The sequence below is a fragment of the Squalius cephalus genome (genome assembly GCF_949319135.1).
Source record: "Squalius cephalus genome assembly, chromosome: 5".
Classification (NCBI taxonomy): domain Eukaryota; kingdom Metazoa; phylum Chordata; class Actinopteri; order Cypriniformes; family Leuciscidae; genus Squalius; species Squalius cephalus.
In genome coordinates this window covers 42,870,451-42,887,122 of record NC_137126.1, presented here as the reverse complement: position 1 = coordinate 42,887,122, position 16,672 = coordinate 42,870,451, and the positions used below count along the sequence as shown (strand labels likewise).

Here is a 16,672-nt window from a genome sequence, read left to right as displayed (position 1 = left end):
TTCTGTGCATATATAGAATGTTCCTTAAATTTGTCAGTGAATAAATAAACAGTTTTACAGTGAATGTAATCAATAAACCACAGTGCATCAAGTATTGAAGTTATCAGACATGCAGTAGAAATATGCAGTGCAAATATTTGAGTGTAATTTGTGGTAATAAAGTTTTAGGCCCTTTGAGGCTGCGGGATGGAGCACAGACTCAGGAGTTTTAATGCTCAATGAAAGATGACACTGCCTGAACGCTTTCATGAGGATGCATTTCATCCAATGCATCATCAACACAGAGAAATGCAATCCATGCATGATCAGTGACATTCACAGTGTAATTGCTTATACTCAGGTTATCAAGTAAAACACTGAAGGAAATGTAATCTTCTGTAGTGTAGAAATACTTATTTCAGTATTTCTAAAGTGATGCAGTCCCTCTCAAGGACGCTGCGCTGCAGAGGTCCCGCTGCACCCCCTCTGCAGCCACACCTAAAAATCTGCGCTACTGCACCATCTCCTCATTGCCAGGAGGTTAGGAAGTTTAAACATCCCATCAACAACAACCTTCTCTCAACTTTCAAATACATGTCTCCCTCTCCAGGGCTTATCATTGTCTTTGCATGAGTAAATATTCTGTTTGTAGATGTTAAAGTTGCATGAGAGAAGGAGAATTATAAATGCACATTTTGACTGAGGTCCTGGTGCAGTGCAGCGTCAGATTCTCAGTCTGAGCTGCAGTGCTGTAAATTCACACACTGCACTCAATGACACTGCACAGTCATGATACGCATGCCCACACTATGAGTTATTAATAAACATGTTTCAAAGCATTAATGGATACGTGGTATTTCTAGGCTTTATCTGCTTAATCTGATCTTCTCAATGTAGTTTCTATCTTATAAAGATATTTCTACCTGATAAATTGATGTAAAGCTATGTAGTCAGGTTAATTCACTCATGTTTGATTGGTTGTGTGCAAATCAAATATAATTAATTTAAATATTGATGAACATGTTTGTTTCCTGACAAAGCATTTTAGGGTATATATTATGTAGCAATTTTCAAACCCAAAGCATATGGGAAATTTGGCTTAACCACAACTTGTTTTATTTGACTGGAAGTTGATAAAAATGTCATTCCCAAATAGATCTGCATCATTATGCCACTGCATAAATCACACAGTCATAAATCACACTGCAAAACTATGATATGAGATGAACATTTCTGGGAACAGAATTTGTATGCTTTTCATAATTGTATCTTACCAAATAAGGTCTTACACTGTAAATTGTACATTTTACACTCGAGCAGTTATGCAAATCATATTTTAGAATAATTGACTAAATATCTTTGTGCATATTATGTCTTGATTTCAATACCATATAAAGCATATGCATTTTTTGGCTTAACTGATTAGTTTTATCTTTCTGGAATTAAAACAAATGCATTAGCAACTATTGCATGTTATGTATTTGCAATGTAAATCTAAGTAGCTCATATTTCTCATTAGCCACCAAAAAACAACTCATCCCAGGCTGGTCTCCAGCATGGCCAAGCTGGTCTCCAGCATGGGCAAGCTGGTCTTAGCTGTTAAAAGATGATCTCCCAGCCTGGTAATGCAGGTTTTAGTTGGCATCACAGTCTGACCAGCAAAAAAAGTGCTCAAACCCCACTAAAACCAGCAAACAGATACAATTTTTTTTTTTTCATAACTTTTTCATACCTGGGTGGCCTGAATTGACGCCTGTAACTCCTGCAGTTCCTCCTCGTGCACTTTCCTGAGGAACGCGATCTCATCCAGCAGGGACTCAACTTTCTTCTCCAGCTCCAGGCGGGACAGCGTGGCGTCATCCACGTCCTTGCGGTATCCCTTCAGGCTGTTCTCGGCCTCCTCCCGCAGCCGGGTCTCCTCGTCCAGCTTCTCCTTGACGCGCTCCAGCGCCTCGTTCATCTGTACGCAATCCAGGTGCATCTGGCTCTTCTCGTGCGTCATCTCCTCGACGCGGGCGCGCAGCTCGCGGATCTCCTGCTCGTAGAGGTCGTGCAGGCGCGACGGCTCGTTGTGGCGCTGGCGCAGAAGCGCGACCTCCGCCTCCAGAACTTTGTTGTGCTGCTCGAGGTTGTGCACCTTCTCGATGAACGTCACGAAGCGGTCGTTCAGGCCCTGCAGCTGCTCCTTCTCGTTGGTGCGGATGATCTTCAGCTCGTTGGTGACGGCGGTGGTCTGCGTCAGGTCTACGGTGTCCGGCTGGTAGCCAACGCCGCGGCCGGATCCGAGTTTGGTCCGGTAACTTGAGGATGTGATCATGGGGGATGGAGAGCCGTAGGTGCGGTGGTGCTGCTGCTGGGGAACGGAGCGGTAGCTCACCGTCACCCGGGACGGGCTGCTGCCCACGGGGACGCGCCGTGGCGCATCTCCAAAAATCTTCCTGTATGAGCTGCTCGTGTACATGTCGCCGGAATAACTCATGCTGAAATGCTCAAGATCACAGACCGAGTGAGTGAAGTGTGTGGATGTGGGAAGACAGAGAAAGAGAGAGGGAGAGTGCCGGTCGGGTTGTCACACCGGCATCTTTTATAGGCACAGACCGCGAGCATCATCTGACGCAGGGGCGGTGGTGGAGGGGGAAACCTGCAACCCTGAGCAAAAAGACAGAGTCCCAGGAGAGAGCTCATTCATTCCCTGCCTTTGCATTTGTGGCCACTCATCCCTTTTCACGCGATGGAGATTGTCATCATGCAGAGAACTGAGGATAAATAAAGGTCAAAAGATGTAAAAATTTAAAAAACTACATATGGGGTTCCTCGGATGACCTCTGGAGAATCACTGGACACCTTTTAAAAAGCCAAAACTGAGCCTGAAAGTTCCTGCAATAAAGGCAGTCAGTTGTTCATAAATGAAGCTTTCAAAGCACTTGAAATATATTGAAGTTCCACAATAGGGAATTTGAGGCACTCATTTCTGTATTTCCAGAAGGTTCAGAGGAACCGAAATATTGCCTTGAGTTTATTTTGCAGTGTAGCTGAAATTGTTACTTTATTATATGTCATAATAAGGATCTTTATAATATTGTTTGTTAAATTCAGTACAAAAGTAATGCGGAAACATTAAGGACAATGTGGTGCAGTCAAACTGATTGATTTTGTGAGTGTTTTGCATATCACCTTATCATTCATGTGTTGCTGCATGTCTGCATATATATATACATATATATATATATATATATATATATATATACATATATATATATATATATATATATATATATACATATATATATATATATATATATATATATATATATATATATATATATATATATATATATATATAAAGAAAATTAAGGCTACATTTTAGGGCCATTAAAAATAATTTTTGAAAACTTAATATGGCAATACAAAAATAAATAAATCAAGAAATAACTATTTCATGTCATGTGTGTGAGCATGTGTGCATGGGTATGGGATTGAAGCATGTTGCAGTGAGAGGGAGTGTCTGACTCTTTGTGTGTGTGTGTGTTGTAATGCGGGTGGCAGCCTGTGCCTCTGCAGTGTCTGAATACTGAATGAGACACGGAGGCCTTACCCCGATGAGCAATGACCCTCCTCGATGCAGAATCCTGTGCAGACTCAAAATCAGCCGGCAGTTTGCATTCATCTCAAACATATAGTGAATCTAAAATAGGTTACAGAAGACATGTTCACAAAATGCATAGGAGTGCTGTTAAAATCAGAATTCTTTAGGAAGCTGCATCCCATCACACTTTTTTCTGATGAGTCATCAGTATTGGCTGTCGGGGAGCGGTGTGTGTGTGTTGGGGGGGGGGGGGGTGCAGGACTGTTTCGAGTGCAGGACTGTCGCACCACACAGACTTGGGTTGAGGCCAAAGGCAGGAGCCACACCTCAGGACGAGTTTAGCCTGATCAAACCAGCAAACTCCTGGAGACATGCTGCAGGTCTCGCTGTCTTCACTCAGCACTTTCTGAGGCTGATGTTTCAATTCTACAAGTAGAGAGAGAGAAAGAGACGAAAAAGACCTGAGAATGAGCATTTACTCTGTTTAAGGATGACAGGCTCTAGACCACTGCAGTGAGTGGAACGTATTATGCCACAGACACACACACACGCACACACACACATACACACACACACACACACACACACACACACACATACACACACACACACACACACAAATAGACAAAAAGACAGACAGACAGACAGATGGCCCTCCAGACAGTGGCCCTCCAGGACCGAGTTTGAGAAACCCTGATGTATTGTAACAGCGCAGCGCTTCTGGGTTGTACGTCAGAACATAGGCTCACTATTGGCCGACGCTGGTCATGCGTGTGATACTGGCCAATAGTGAGCCTACGTTCTGACGTACAACCCAGAAGCGCTGCGCTGTTACACTACATGAACTCACTCAGAGGCCCACACAGAAGGAAATGGATAGTTAAATAAAGTCGTTATTTTTGTGTGTTTTTTGCGCACAAAAAGAATTCTCGTTGCTTGATAAACTTATGGTTGAGCCACTGTAGTCACTTGGACTATTTTAAACATTGTCTTTACTAACTTTCTGGGCCGGCAAGTTTCAATTACAGAGAAGCCTATGGAGGAGTGATCCAGCTCTCAGATTTAATAAAAAATATCTTAATTTGTGTTCCGAAGATGAACGAAAATCTTACAGGGTTGGAACAACATGAGAGTGAGTAATTACTGACAGAATTTTCATTTTTGGGTGAACTAACCCTTTAAGTTTAGCGATCTCCAGTTTGATTTTATATTCACAGAAAAGTGCATTTACGGGCCTGAGGGAAAGAGAGATTGTGCATGTATGAATTACCTCAGTCTGTGCCGCGTTTCTCCATTTTCGGGTCATTTTAAATTTGTCATTTAATTTTTTAAAATGTATTATTATTATTTTTTACATTTATTATTATCATTTTTTTTCTTTTTTCTTTTTCTTTTTTTTTTTTTTTTTTACAAATTGAAGCTACAATAATCGTTAGCCTCATAGCATAATTGCCTACATCCTATGTTTTTTAAATAGGACGTAGGCAATTATGCTATGAGGCTAACTATATGTAAAAAAAAATTCGCCGCTAGGGGTCACTAACCTCTTACAATAACAAAGGTAGGTTGATGATGACACTAAGCAGAATTATGGAACTTTTATTTTTATGGAAATTATGGAAGCCGATGGATCTAATAATGTTTATAGATGAGTGAATACATTGATGTTTTTTAACATGACTGTGGAAGCAGGGCGCAATTGCTAATGAGAGACCCCACGAGTCCCGCAGATATAAAGTAATAAGGACATTCTACTGAACTAGCTTACCTGCAAGTGCTGAATTAGGCTACTACTTACACAGGTCAGTTTATTAGACAAATTAAACTTGTGAGGTAACGCAGCGTTGTTTCACTTGGTCTACACTACTAAACTGCATTTGAGTGTGTTGAAAGTTATAATGTTATTCTGTGTGTTTGTTGGCTATAAGGGGCACGCAGTAAGCTAGATCAACATTAGAATAACATACTGATCATTCTATCTAACATTTCATCATGTTGAGCTATATAACATTGATTAATTTTATGTAGCCTACATTTGCTCACCTGTCTAATAAAGTAGCCTACACGCAAGAGGCGTCTCTGTCAAGTCAAAGATGGACGCGGACGTGAAGCTCTCGGCATCTCGAAAACGCCACGGTGATATTAAGTCTTGTTTTATTTCTCCTTTTGTCCCAAAGTCTGCTTGCCATGATCCATAATGTTTGAACGAAACAACAACAGCGTGAGCGTGCCACTAGAGGTAATGCAGTTGTCCACGTCTGTCACCATGGTTACTATATCAGTATAAGCGGAAACCAGGGATATCGCGGATATTATGTCATTGACAGGCGACAATGACCAGGGACCAGCCATTATTTAAAATAGGAATTTCTCTGAAATTAAAAATCTTTGGGAACTTTTGGGATGTTGAAAGTACACAACTGCAGGAAATATATCACACTGTTGTGCAAGTGACTTTTGGATATTTTATTACAAAAATCTTACATATTGTACCTTTGAGTGTTCATCAGAGGGGTCCAAGACCCTAGGCCTTTTGTCGCATTTGAACCACGAAAACACTTTTTTTTTTGTTTCGAGTTTTGTGGTTGAAATTTAAAAAAGTATTAAATCCTTCCCTCGCCCTCGCGGGTCAATTTGACCCCATAGGAATGAATGGAATGTGAGGAATGCTTCAGTACACATAGAAAAACCTAAAATGCTAAATCTTTACCAAAAAATTATTTTATAGCGTTTACATGTGTATCTGAATGCACACTGAAGATTAATGACTTTAGGACCCAGCAGAACAGCTCATCTGCTGAGATGGCCCTCACTGCAGAGCATAAAATCCGGGGGGAGGAGTCGGATAAAATCCAACTCCTCCCACCTTACATACCTAAACCTACCAATCTCCACCCCCTGATCCCTACACCCACCCCTAAACCTACCCATCTCCACCCCTAAACCTACCAATCTCCACCCCTTATATAAGATCCGACTCCTCCCCTCGGATCTTGTGTACTGCATTGAGGTGCTACTGGATCTGCTCCAAATAGAGCCATCTAGTGGCAAGAGTCATGAAATATCATGTTATATTATTTTTTTCCCCACAAGAGGTCGGCAAAGACACACAATGTAAGATATTTTGAGCTGAATTAAAAGGGTTATGCATGAAATTGTGAGTTATTTTGAATTTTATGTTGAAAGAATGTGAGGAATGTGCTTAAATTACTATTTATTTATTATTTATTGGTCAAATCTAGTAGTTTAAAGGTAAAAAATAAAATAAAAAAATAAAAAAGAATTTAAAAAATAGAATAAAAGATATTATCAAAATGAAATAAAATAAGCTTTCTGGACAAAAAAAGAAAATTAAGAATAATTTAAGAGCTTCGGGTCATTTTGACCCGCGAGGGAAAGCAAAGGTGTGTTACAAAGTGCGATGGAAGGATGAGGGTTAACAGTGAAGCGGCGAGTTTATTTGCTTCAAACTCCTTGCTGAGAAAGATAATAGGCCTACAGCTCTTCAGTGGTGAAGCTATTTTATTGAAAAAAATTGCATTGTCGCGTTGAGAAGTTTCTGTGTTGCGGAATGTTTCTGTGTGAGTGACTGTTGAATGAGTGTGTCACGTGAGCTACAGTGAAGAAAGAATTGTTGAATATTTTTTTGTTATAGCCTACATATATATATTGTTATACAGGGCTACAGAGGCCCTTCATAATGCAAAGGGCAACTATCTGCTCTGCCTATAGTTAGCATTAGCATTAGCAATGACCCTATAGAATGCAGTGTTTAATAAACAGCTGTTATAATAAATTATAATAAATGTTATGTTATAATAAATTCTGCTGAGGTGAAATTTAGTGCAGACCCGTATCGTGATATAGGCTAGATATACACTCACCTAAAGGATTATTAGGAACACCTGTTCAATTTCTCATTAATGCAATTATCTAATCAGCCAATCACATGGCAGTTGCTTCAATGCATTTAGGGGTGTGGTCCTGGTCAAGACAACCTCCTGAACTCCAAACTGAATGTCAGAATGGGAAAGAAAGGTGATTTAAGCAATTTTGAACGTGGCATGGTTGTTGGTGCCAGACGGGCCGGTCTGAGTATTTCACAATCTGCTCAGTTACTGGGATTTGCACGCACAACCATTTCTACGGTTTACAAAGAATGGTGTGAAAAGGGAAAAACATCCAGTATGCGGCAGTCCTGTGGGCGAAAATGCCTTGTTGATGCTAGAGGTCAGAGGAGAATGGGCCGACTGATTCAAGCTGATAGAAGAGCAACTTTGACTGAAATAACCACTCGTTGCAACCGAGGTATGCAGCAAAGCATTTGTGAAGCCACAACACGCACAACCTTGAGGCGGATGGGCTACAACAGCAGAAGACCCTACCGGGTACCACTCATCTCCACTACAAATAGGAAAAAGAGGCTACAATTTGCACAAGCTCACCAAAATTGGACAGTTGAAGACTGGCAAAATGTTGCCTGGTCTGATGAGTCTCGATTTCTGTTGAGACATTCAGATGGTAGAGTCAGAATTTGGCGTAAACAGAATGAGAACATGGATCCATCATGCCTTGTTGCCACTGTGCTGGCTGGTGGTGGTGGTGTAATGGTGTGGGGGATGTTTTCTTGGCACACTTTAGGCCCCTTAGTGCCAATTGGGCATCGTTTAAATGCCACGGCCTACCTGAGCATTGTTTCTGACCATGTCCATCCCTTTATGACCACCATGTACCCATCCTCTGATGGCTACTTCCAGCAGGATAATGCACCGTCACAAAGCTCGAATCATTTCAAATTGGTTTCTTGAACATGACAATGAGTTCACTGTACTAAAATGGCCCCCACAGTCACCAGATCTCAACCCAATAGAGCATCTTTGGGATGTGGTGGAACGGTAGCTTCGTGCCCTGGATGTGCATCCCACAAATCTCCATCAACTGCAAGATGCTATCCTATCAATATGGGCCAACATTTCTAAAGAATGCTTTCAGCACCTTGTTGAATCAATGCCACGTAGAATTAAGGCAGTTCTGAAGGTGAAAGGGGGTCAAACACAGTATTAGTATGGTGTTCCTAATAATCCTTTAGGTGAGTGTATATTATCGTGACCTGTTTCGCGATACATATTGTGACCGTTGCTGATACACAGCCCTAATAAATAGATAGATAGCATAACATTCAGCAATTGGCACAGCAGTTAATTTCACATTCAAAATGCACCAAAACTATAAACACTTCATACATGTCTCAAATCAAGTCATTCTTCCTTGCAAATGTTTTTACCTAATTACACACTTTGCTCATAAAACAATAACCTAAAAAAAACCACTAACAACAGGAAGCATTGTTTCTTTTGTAAAAAAAAAAAAAAAATCTTTACAAGAAACTACAAAACAAGAATGATAGGCTACTCTCTCTTTACAATTCTCTGCACTGTTACATGGTCCATGTTTGCATTACAATACAAACTTGTTTCTTTTTGTACAGATGGTAATGAAAGACTAACACCTGTGTAGGTGTTCTGCTACATGTAATTGTTTTGATATAGGGTTTTTTTTTTTTGGAATATGGTTTGGAATATTTAATATCGTATTACTGTAAAAATTAAGCAAATTGCTGTCTCATTCAGTTATTGATTTTGTTAGGTTGAAAATAGTATGTAAGCATATGCAAATTGTCCAGATAGATAGATAGATAGATAGATAGATAGATAGATAGATGGATGGATGGATGGATGGATGGATGGATGGATGGATGGATGGATAGATAGATAGATAGATAGATAGATAGTATTTTTATAAATCGACCACTAGAGGGCGTTATATACTCATGAAATCAGACTGGTCCTACCGATCTCTGTACAGCTATGCATAAATAAAGGCTCCTCCTGTCATTTTCCGAGACAAATGTCAAAAACACACATCGCATTCTGTTTAAAGTACCTCTGTGACATTATGATGCAATATGTTTGTTGCAAGAGTTTATTTACGCATAATTTATTTGTCACAAAATATGATCTGATCCCCATAAATGGAATGGATTTTTTTTTTCTGTATGTCTTGAATGAACTGCCTGTTGTTTGGTATCTATTATGTGAAACCCCATCCCACTGTGAAGAAGCACAAAGACAAACATAGCTCACCCCAAAATATTTAGTTAAAGAGTCGACTACATCATTGTGTTATTAGAAGTCTGACACACACACATGCACGAGACTAAAATAGAGACTTTGTGTAGGCCTACAGGGAGGGAATTCCCTGTGTAAATCCTCTTAAAGATTAAAATAGAGGAGAAATACAACCAGCGTTTCTAAATAGATTATTGTAGAACAGACTTTGAAGAAAATAAAGAAAGAGATTGTCGTCTAACACTCTAAGGTCTAGGTTCCTTACATTAAATTCAGGTCACATGGGTGACTAGTTGTTGTTGCTGGTGTTTTTCTATCGTCTGTTTTCATTTTATTTTAGTTAAAGTTTTAGTAATTATGTTGTCACTTATTAGTTATTTTCTCTTTTTAATATGTCTATATAGTTTTTATTTCAGCTTTAGTTTGAGTTATTTTAGTACACAAAGTTAAACCAAATTAAATGAGCAATGTTGCATTGGCAACTAGCTTAAAGTTAGATCGTTTTTTATTTTATTTTAACAAATGTATTGCATCATAATGTCACAGATGTACTTTAAACAGAATGCGATGTGTGTTTTTGACATTTGTCTCGGAAAATGACACGAGGAGAGGAGCCTTTATTTATGCATAGCTGTACAGAGATCAGTAGGACCAGTCTGATTTCAAGAGTATATAACGCCCTCTAGTGGTCGATTTATAAAAATACTATCTATCTATCTATCTATCTATCTATCTATCTATCTATCTATCTATCTATCTATCTATCTATCTATCTATCTATCTATCTATCTATCTATCTATCTATCTATCTATCTATTTCTCCTTCTGATTTTTGGATGAAACATGACATGGGTTTGCTTTCGTGGGTTTCACACATTCAGTACAGCTGATTGCTCAAATGTGTGTGTGCGTGCTTGAGCGTCAGTAAAGCAGTGTGTTCACTCATCTTCTCGCTGCGCTCTGTGGACTGTTATCATGTGCAGAGGGTGGAGATGTCTCTCTCTCTCTCTCTCTCTCTCTCTCTCTCTCTCTCTCTCCCTCAGTTCTGCTCTCCCATGAGATCACAGCCCACATCCAGCTCTCGGCTCTCCATCTCCATCTGTCAGCTCACGGGCCTGTGGCGTCTTCAGCTTCAGCTTCAGCGAGAGTGTGGCCCACTCACACTGACCATACTACAGTTCACCATCCTCTATCACTCTGGCTGATAGTGAAGGTGAGAGTGTCACTCGCCTCTTTGAACATCAATGTGCTCAGGTAATGCGACATCACATTTATACTGAGCACATTCATCTGCAGTCATAAACCACTAGGCTATATTACTTTTAAAGCATTGTTTAATTTTTTTAATCTAGGTTCAGATTAATTTCTGCATTTTCTAAACATTTTCACAATAGCACATTTATAAAGTAACGCTAGATTTATAAATGCTCTTCTGCTCACCACGGCTAAATTTAGTTGATCAAAAATGTAGTAAAAACAGTAATATTGTGAAATATTTTCTGCACATTTAAAATAACTGTTTTCTATTGTAATATATTTTAAATGTAATTTATTCCTATGATGGCGAAGCTGAATTTTCAGCATCATTCCTCCAGTCTTCAGTGTCACTTGATCCTTTAGAAATAATTATAATATGCTAATTTGAAGCTCAGTTATTACTAATTATTATTGGTGCTCAATTATTTATAATAGCTGTTATTATCAAATTTTTTTGCTGCTTAATATTTTTGTAGAAAGTCTGTTCCCATCTTTCCAGGATTCCAGTTATGCCTTTACAGTCACTTGAATCAATTTAAAGCGTCCTTGTTGAATAAAAGCATTAATTTCTTGTTTTTCTTACTCCAAACTTTTTTAGTGTATAATGTTTCCCACAAAAATTATGAAACCGCACAACTGTTTTCAACATTGATAGTAATGGCTGCTGAAAATTCAGATTTGCATATAGGAATACATTATATTTTAAAATATATTCCAATAGAAAACAGCTATTCTAAATTTTAATAATATTTCACAATATTACTGTTTTTACTGTATTTTTCGCCAAATAAATTCAACCTTGGTGACCAGAAGAGACTTCTTTCAAAAAACATGAAAAAAAAAATATATATATATTTTAACCGCAAGTGTGTGTGTGTGTGTGTGTGTGTGTGTGTGTTTATGTATATATATATATATATATATATATATATATATATATATATATATATATATATATATATACATACAGTATATATATATAAATGAAATAAATTAAATTGATATAAATTAATTATCTAAATTAATATAGATATACTATTAACTTTTTGGATGCATTAGCATATCCTAAAGTAAACCATTTAAAAAAAGCTCATATATGCACACACGTTTCAGTACATTAGTTAAATTCTAATGCTCAAGAAGATTGCTATGTTGTTCATTTAGACAACTAAAACAGTAAATAAAATTACAAATTAAACAAATAAATATAAAAATAATAGTGTAGGCCTACTACTAAGATAATCTACTGATAAACACTGGAGGTTGATTTCCTCACAAAAAGTTCCATTCGGGCTTGTGTTAACCATGACAGTGATGAGCTGCAGTGTGTGTGAAGCGAAGGTCGCTGCGGTTGGCTTCTGGATAAGCTGCCGGATTTGTTTAATCTGACAGCTGAGGGTGGAGCGAGGGGTCAAACAGACTCTGACCCACACACACCAACACAAACAAACACACACAAACCCAGACACAGCAGCACTAATGCAAAGTTCCTGTCAAAAATATTGAGCCACAAATTACTACCATTGTACTCTAGTCTTTCTATTCGAGACTACAGTAAGTGCACTACAAATAATTAACTAAATAAATAAACACATAAATCAATATCCTTGACTTGTTTTCCAGTAAACCATGCATAAAACAAGATAACTAAGCAAACGTTTCTGTCTTACATTTACATTTAATAATTTAGCAGACGCTTTTATCCAAAGCATGTCACGTTTTAAGATTAATCTCAACTAAATACAGAAATATACTATATAAATGGCTGAAAAAGTACACAATTACAATTATAATATATATATATATATATATATATTATATTCATATACGTATATATTAAATGTGTGTGTGCATATATATATATATATATATACACACACACACACACACACATTATATAAACAAAAACTTTTATGATAGATGTGATTAATCAATTTGACAGCACTAGTAAATTTATAAATTTGAAGAAATTATAGACTTAATTTTACTAGAAAACAATATCCATTAAGAATTTTCCTTTTCAGTAAAGGACATTCGTCACATCAGGATCTTTAGTGACAGTTCAACACTGAATGAACAGCTTTTCACTAAAGATGAGGAAAACCAAGCTTTTTCAGACGCCTTCTCTCTCTGCGCACACAATTCTTTTAATACACAATAGTGCTATTTTTACTTTGCTCAGAAAACACTAAGAGTGCTGAGGAAGAGGAGGGAAACGGGTCCATTATGGTGACCTTCGAGCATTGTAGCTTTGCAGCCATAATCCAACTGGCCTGTCCAAACCCTGATAGCACTCATCTCTCTTTCTTCTTAGTCTGGTCTATCGCTTCCACTTCTGTGCTGTCTAAAAACGACACCTACCCTTCCCCCTCCATGCTCCCATCCTCCCATCCTCCGTTCCCCTGTTCCCCTCTCTGATCTAGTTATTGAATGGCAGCTGAGATATTATCTGGCCATATTCAGGGACTTGCCAGCATATTAGAAGATCTGTGAGGCCAGAGAGCAAAAAAAGCCACTTATTCACATAACTGGCACATTTAATTCTTACAGAAATGTCAGTTTACACACCAAGCACGATAACTATAACGATAACCATAACTATATTAGCGTCCACACCAACAAACGATAATGCGCTGTTTATGAGAACGGCAGGTTTCTCGTCTGCGGCTTTGAATGCTCGAGCTCTTCAAAGCGGAATGGATTCTGATTTGCGGTCAATGTTTTTTATCACTCGTTAGATGGAGAAAATCGTTCTGAAAGTGATTCCAACAATATCTGTTCTCTCTGTGTGTTATAGTAGTGCTATTTTTAGAACTAAATCTTTATCGTCAGTTATTGTTATTGTCCTGTGGTGTGTGAACGGGCCTTTAGCCCGCTTGTCAAATCCTTAAAGACCCCATAAATATCACAATAGATTTGTGGCTTTTAGTCCATGCATGTTTGCTTTGATGTCATTTATATGATAGCATACTCCAAAACAATCAGGTATCTGCCCTTTTTTTTTGTTTAGGACCAAAATGATTGATGAAATTTTTGCCCAACATCTTAGAATGACAACCTAATGACAACTTGAATTATAAGATCAATAACGTAAGATAACACGTTTTTACATTGCTTAAACTCGTAATTTTTTTGGGTAAATTGCTTAATTTTTTTAGTCAGTTTAATGTAATTTAAGTTGAAATGACTTTAAACATCCAAGTTGATTGTACTTAAAAATTTAAGGTAGCGACTTTTTTTTTAATAACCTGCCACTGTCAACTAGCAACTGCAAGAAGAAAATCAGGATTTGTTGGTGTGTCTTTCTTCAAAATTCATGGATTCAGTTAATAAAAATCATGGATAGAGACAACTCCAAACTGCCAAGGCAATACTAAAGTTAAGGGTTAGTATTTGTTTCGGCATTTTGTAGGCAATCAGAACTGTGGTTGACATGGCCAATGAAATCTTTCGAATCCGTTGCGGGTTTGAACAACTGGTACGAGGCATGTTTGTCTGGAGCTGCTGGAGACTAACAACCAATACTTGCTTGTATATATGTATATATATGTATGTGTACTGTATGTTTATTTTTCATTTGTTTGACGTCTTTTCTTTATTTTGCTTCGCTTCAGCTATGATAAATAGACATCCGCTCTTGCATTGCGTGTTCGTGCATTTGGCGGCGGAGCAATGAAGGGAGGGGTGCGTTTAATTCAATTAATTGACATTCATTGAGACGAATAGGAATGCTAAAGGATAACTTTCTCAAAGTATTACAAGACCTCCAAGATCATTATTGCCACTGAATCAATCAAAACCACAAAAGATACATTTTTAAAGGGATAGTTCACTTTGAAATTAAATTTTGGTATATTTTAGCTTACCTCAAGGTCATCCAAGATGTAGGTGTCTTTGTTTCCGCAGTAGTTTCAATTTTGATATTTTTAGGTCAAACCGTTCTTGTCTGTCAGTCATGTAATGCAGGTCTATGGTCACTATCTGAAAGAGCATGCACAGAGAAGTCCAAATTAAACAATTCCCCATCGTAAGTATACATTGATGGCCTAAGACACGAAACGAGCGGTTTGTGTGAGAAAACGAACAGTATTTATATCGTTTTTACCTCTACACAACCACGTCCAAGTGATCTGAGGGCGCACGCGCTTCCTGGTGTGTGACGTGTGCGCACGTTCTGGCTTACTCTGCGCAAGCGCCAGAAAGTGTACAAGAGGTAAAAACGATATAAATACTGTTCGTTTTCTCACACAAACCGCTTGTTTCGTGTCTTAGGCCATCAATGTATACTTACGATGGGGAATTGTTTAATTTGGACTTCTCTGTGCATGCTCTTTGAGGTGGTGACCATAGACCTGCATTATATGACTGACAGACAAGAACGGTTTGACCTAAAAATATCAAAATTGAAACTACTGCGGAAACAAAGACACCTACATCTTGGATGCCCTTGAGGTAAGCTAAAACATACCAAAATTTAATTTCAAAGTGAACTATCCCTTTAAGATAGTGTACAGAAACAAGCTTTCTACATTTTCAGTTTTTATTTTTTATTTTAAGTTCATTCCTTTTAACCACATATTTAGCAGTCAACATCAAAGTAGCCCAACTCTTAAAAAGTAACAGCATAGAAATGTCCATTTTTGATTGGATGTAAAACAGACATAACACCTCTTTCGTTTAGCTTACAAGAGGCAGTATATGTTCAAGGATGTGTGTGTGCACACATGTTTGTGTCTATGTATATTTGGAAAGGTGTGAAACACCTGAGACGCAGTCACGATAAGTGGGAATGACTGGCGATGGGTTCATTTCAGCAATCAGTTTCTGATAACATCAATTGTTTTCATACATTTGTATGTCTTAAGGCTTTAGCCGTTTCGTACTCTACGTACGGTACATAACCAATATATACAAATCAAAAGTAGCACATCTACCCCCCCGCGGTGACATCATTGACTGTGACAAGCGCAGCACCGGGACAAAGTAAGGGTTCATGTTAAAGCGGGAATTCACATCCGTGTGAGTGACAGCACCATATAGTCTTTCACGTAACATTCATAAGTGCGACACGTTAGCTATGTCCCGCCACTGGTGTTCACAGAAGACGGCGTATGAGAGGAGAAACGCAGACTCAGAAAGCCGGGGGGTTAAAAAGGTTAAACTACACAGAAAGCAGAGCCTACTTTGTTGGGAGTGGGTCGTGAGAAACTTCAAGACACCAAATTTTAACAAGACACAATCTTGAGAAGGAAGTTCACTTTTTGTTTGCACTTTTTTAAACACTTGTAACAAATAAAAACAAGCATATCAATACAAAAGGCATATAGCCCAAAACCCCCTGCCCTCCTCAAGGAGAAAAAAAAACAAAAAAAAAACATCAAACCCTTTCTCTCTGTCTGTGGACAGTGACGTCACAAACTAGCAAACATGTATATATACAGTGCACACCACCTTCCCCCCTTCCAAAATACACGGTGCTCTAATGCTCTCATGGCTACAACTCACACAATTTTTATACTTTTTATTTTTTTATTTCTTTTTTTGGGGGGATTTCATTTAAGATTTTTAAGACTACCCAACAGCAGCATTCCATATTGAAAGAATGAACAATCCGATTAGTTTAAATTCCATTTTTGGTGCATCAGTCTAAAAAATGAATGATATTCTACAATTCAAGATCTCTCACTTTGTGATGCAACAGTAGATTTCAGTACATTCAAAC

The 16,672-nt window shown here is 38.2% G+C and overlaps 1 protein-coding gene across 1 annotated transcript; it reads right to left on the bottom strand.

Annotated features, from left to right (window-relative positions):
* Positions 1–1,705: 1,705 nt before the first annotated feature.
* Positions 1,706–2,867, bottom strand: neff1 (neuronal intermediate filament family member 1; the record flags this gene model as incomplete). Its single annotated transcript, XM_079872882.1, has 1 exon — positions 1,706–2,867. The coding sequence occupies exon 1, from the start codon at positions 2,456–2,458 to the stop codon at positions 1,706–1,708; it is 753 nt and encodes a 250-aa protein (XP_079729008.1). The 5' UTR covers positions 2,459–2,867.
* Positions 2,868–16,672: the final 13,805 nt, after the last annotated feature.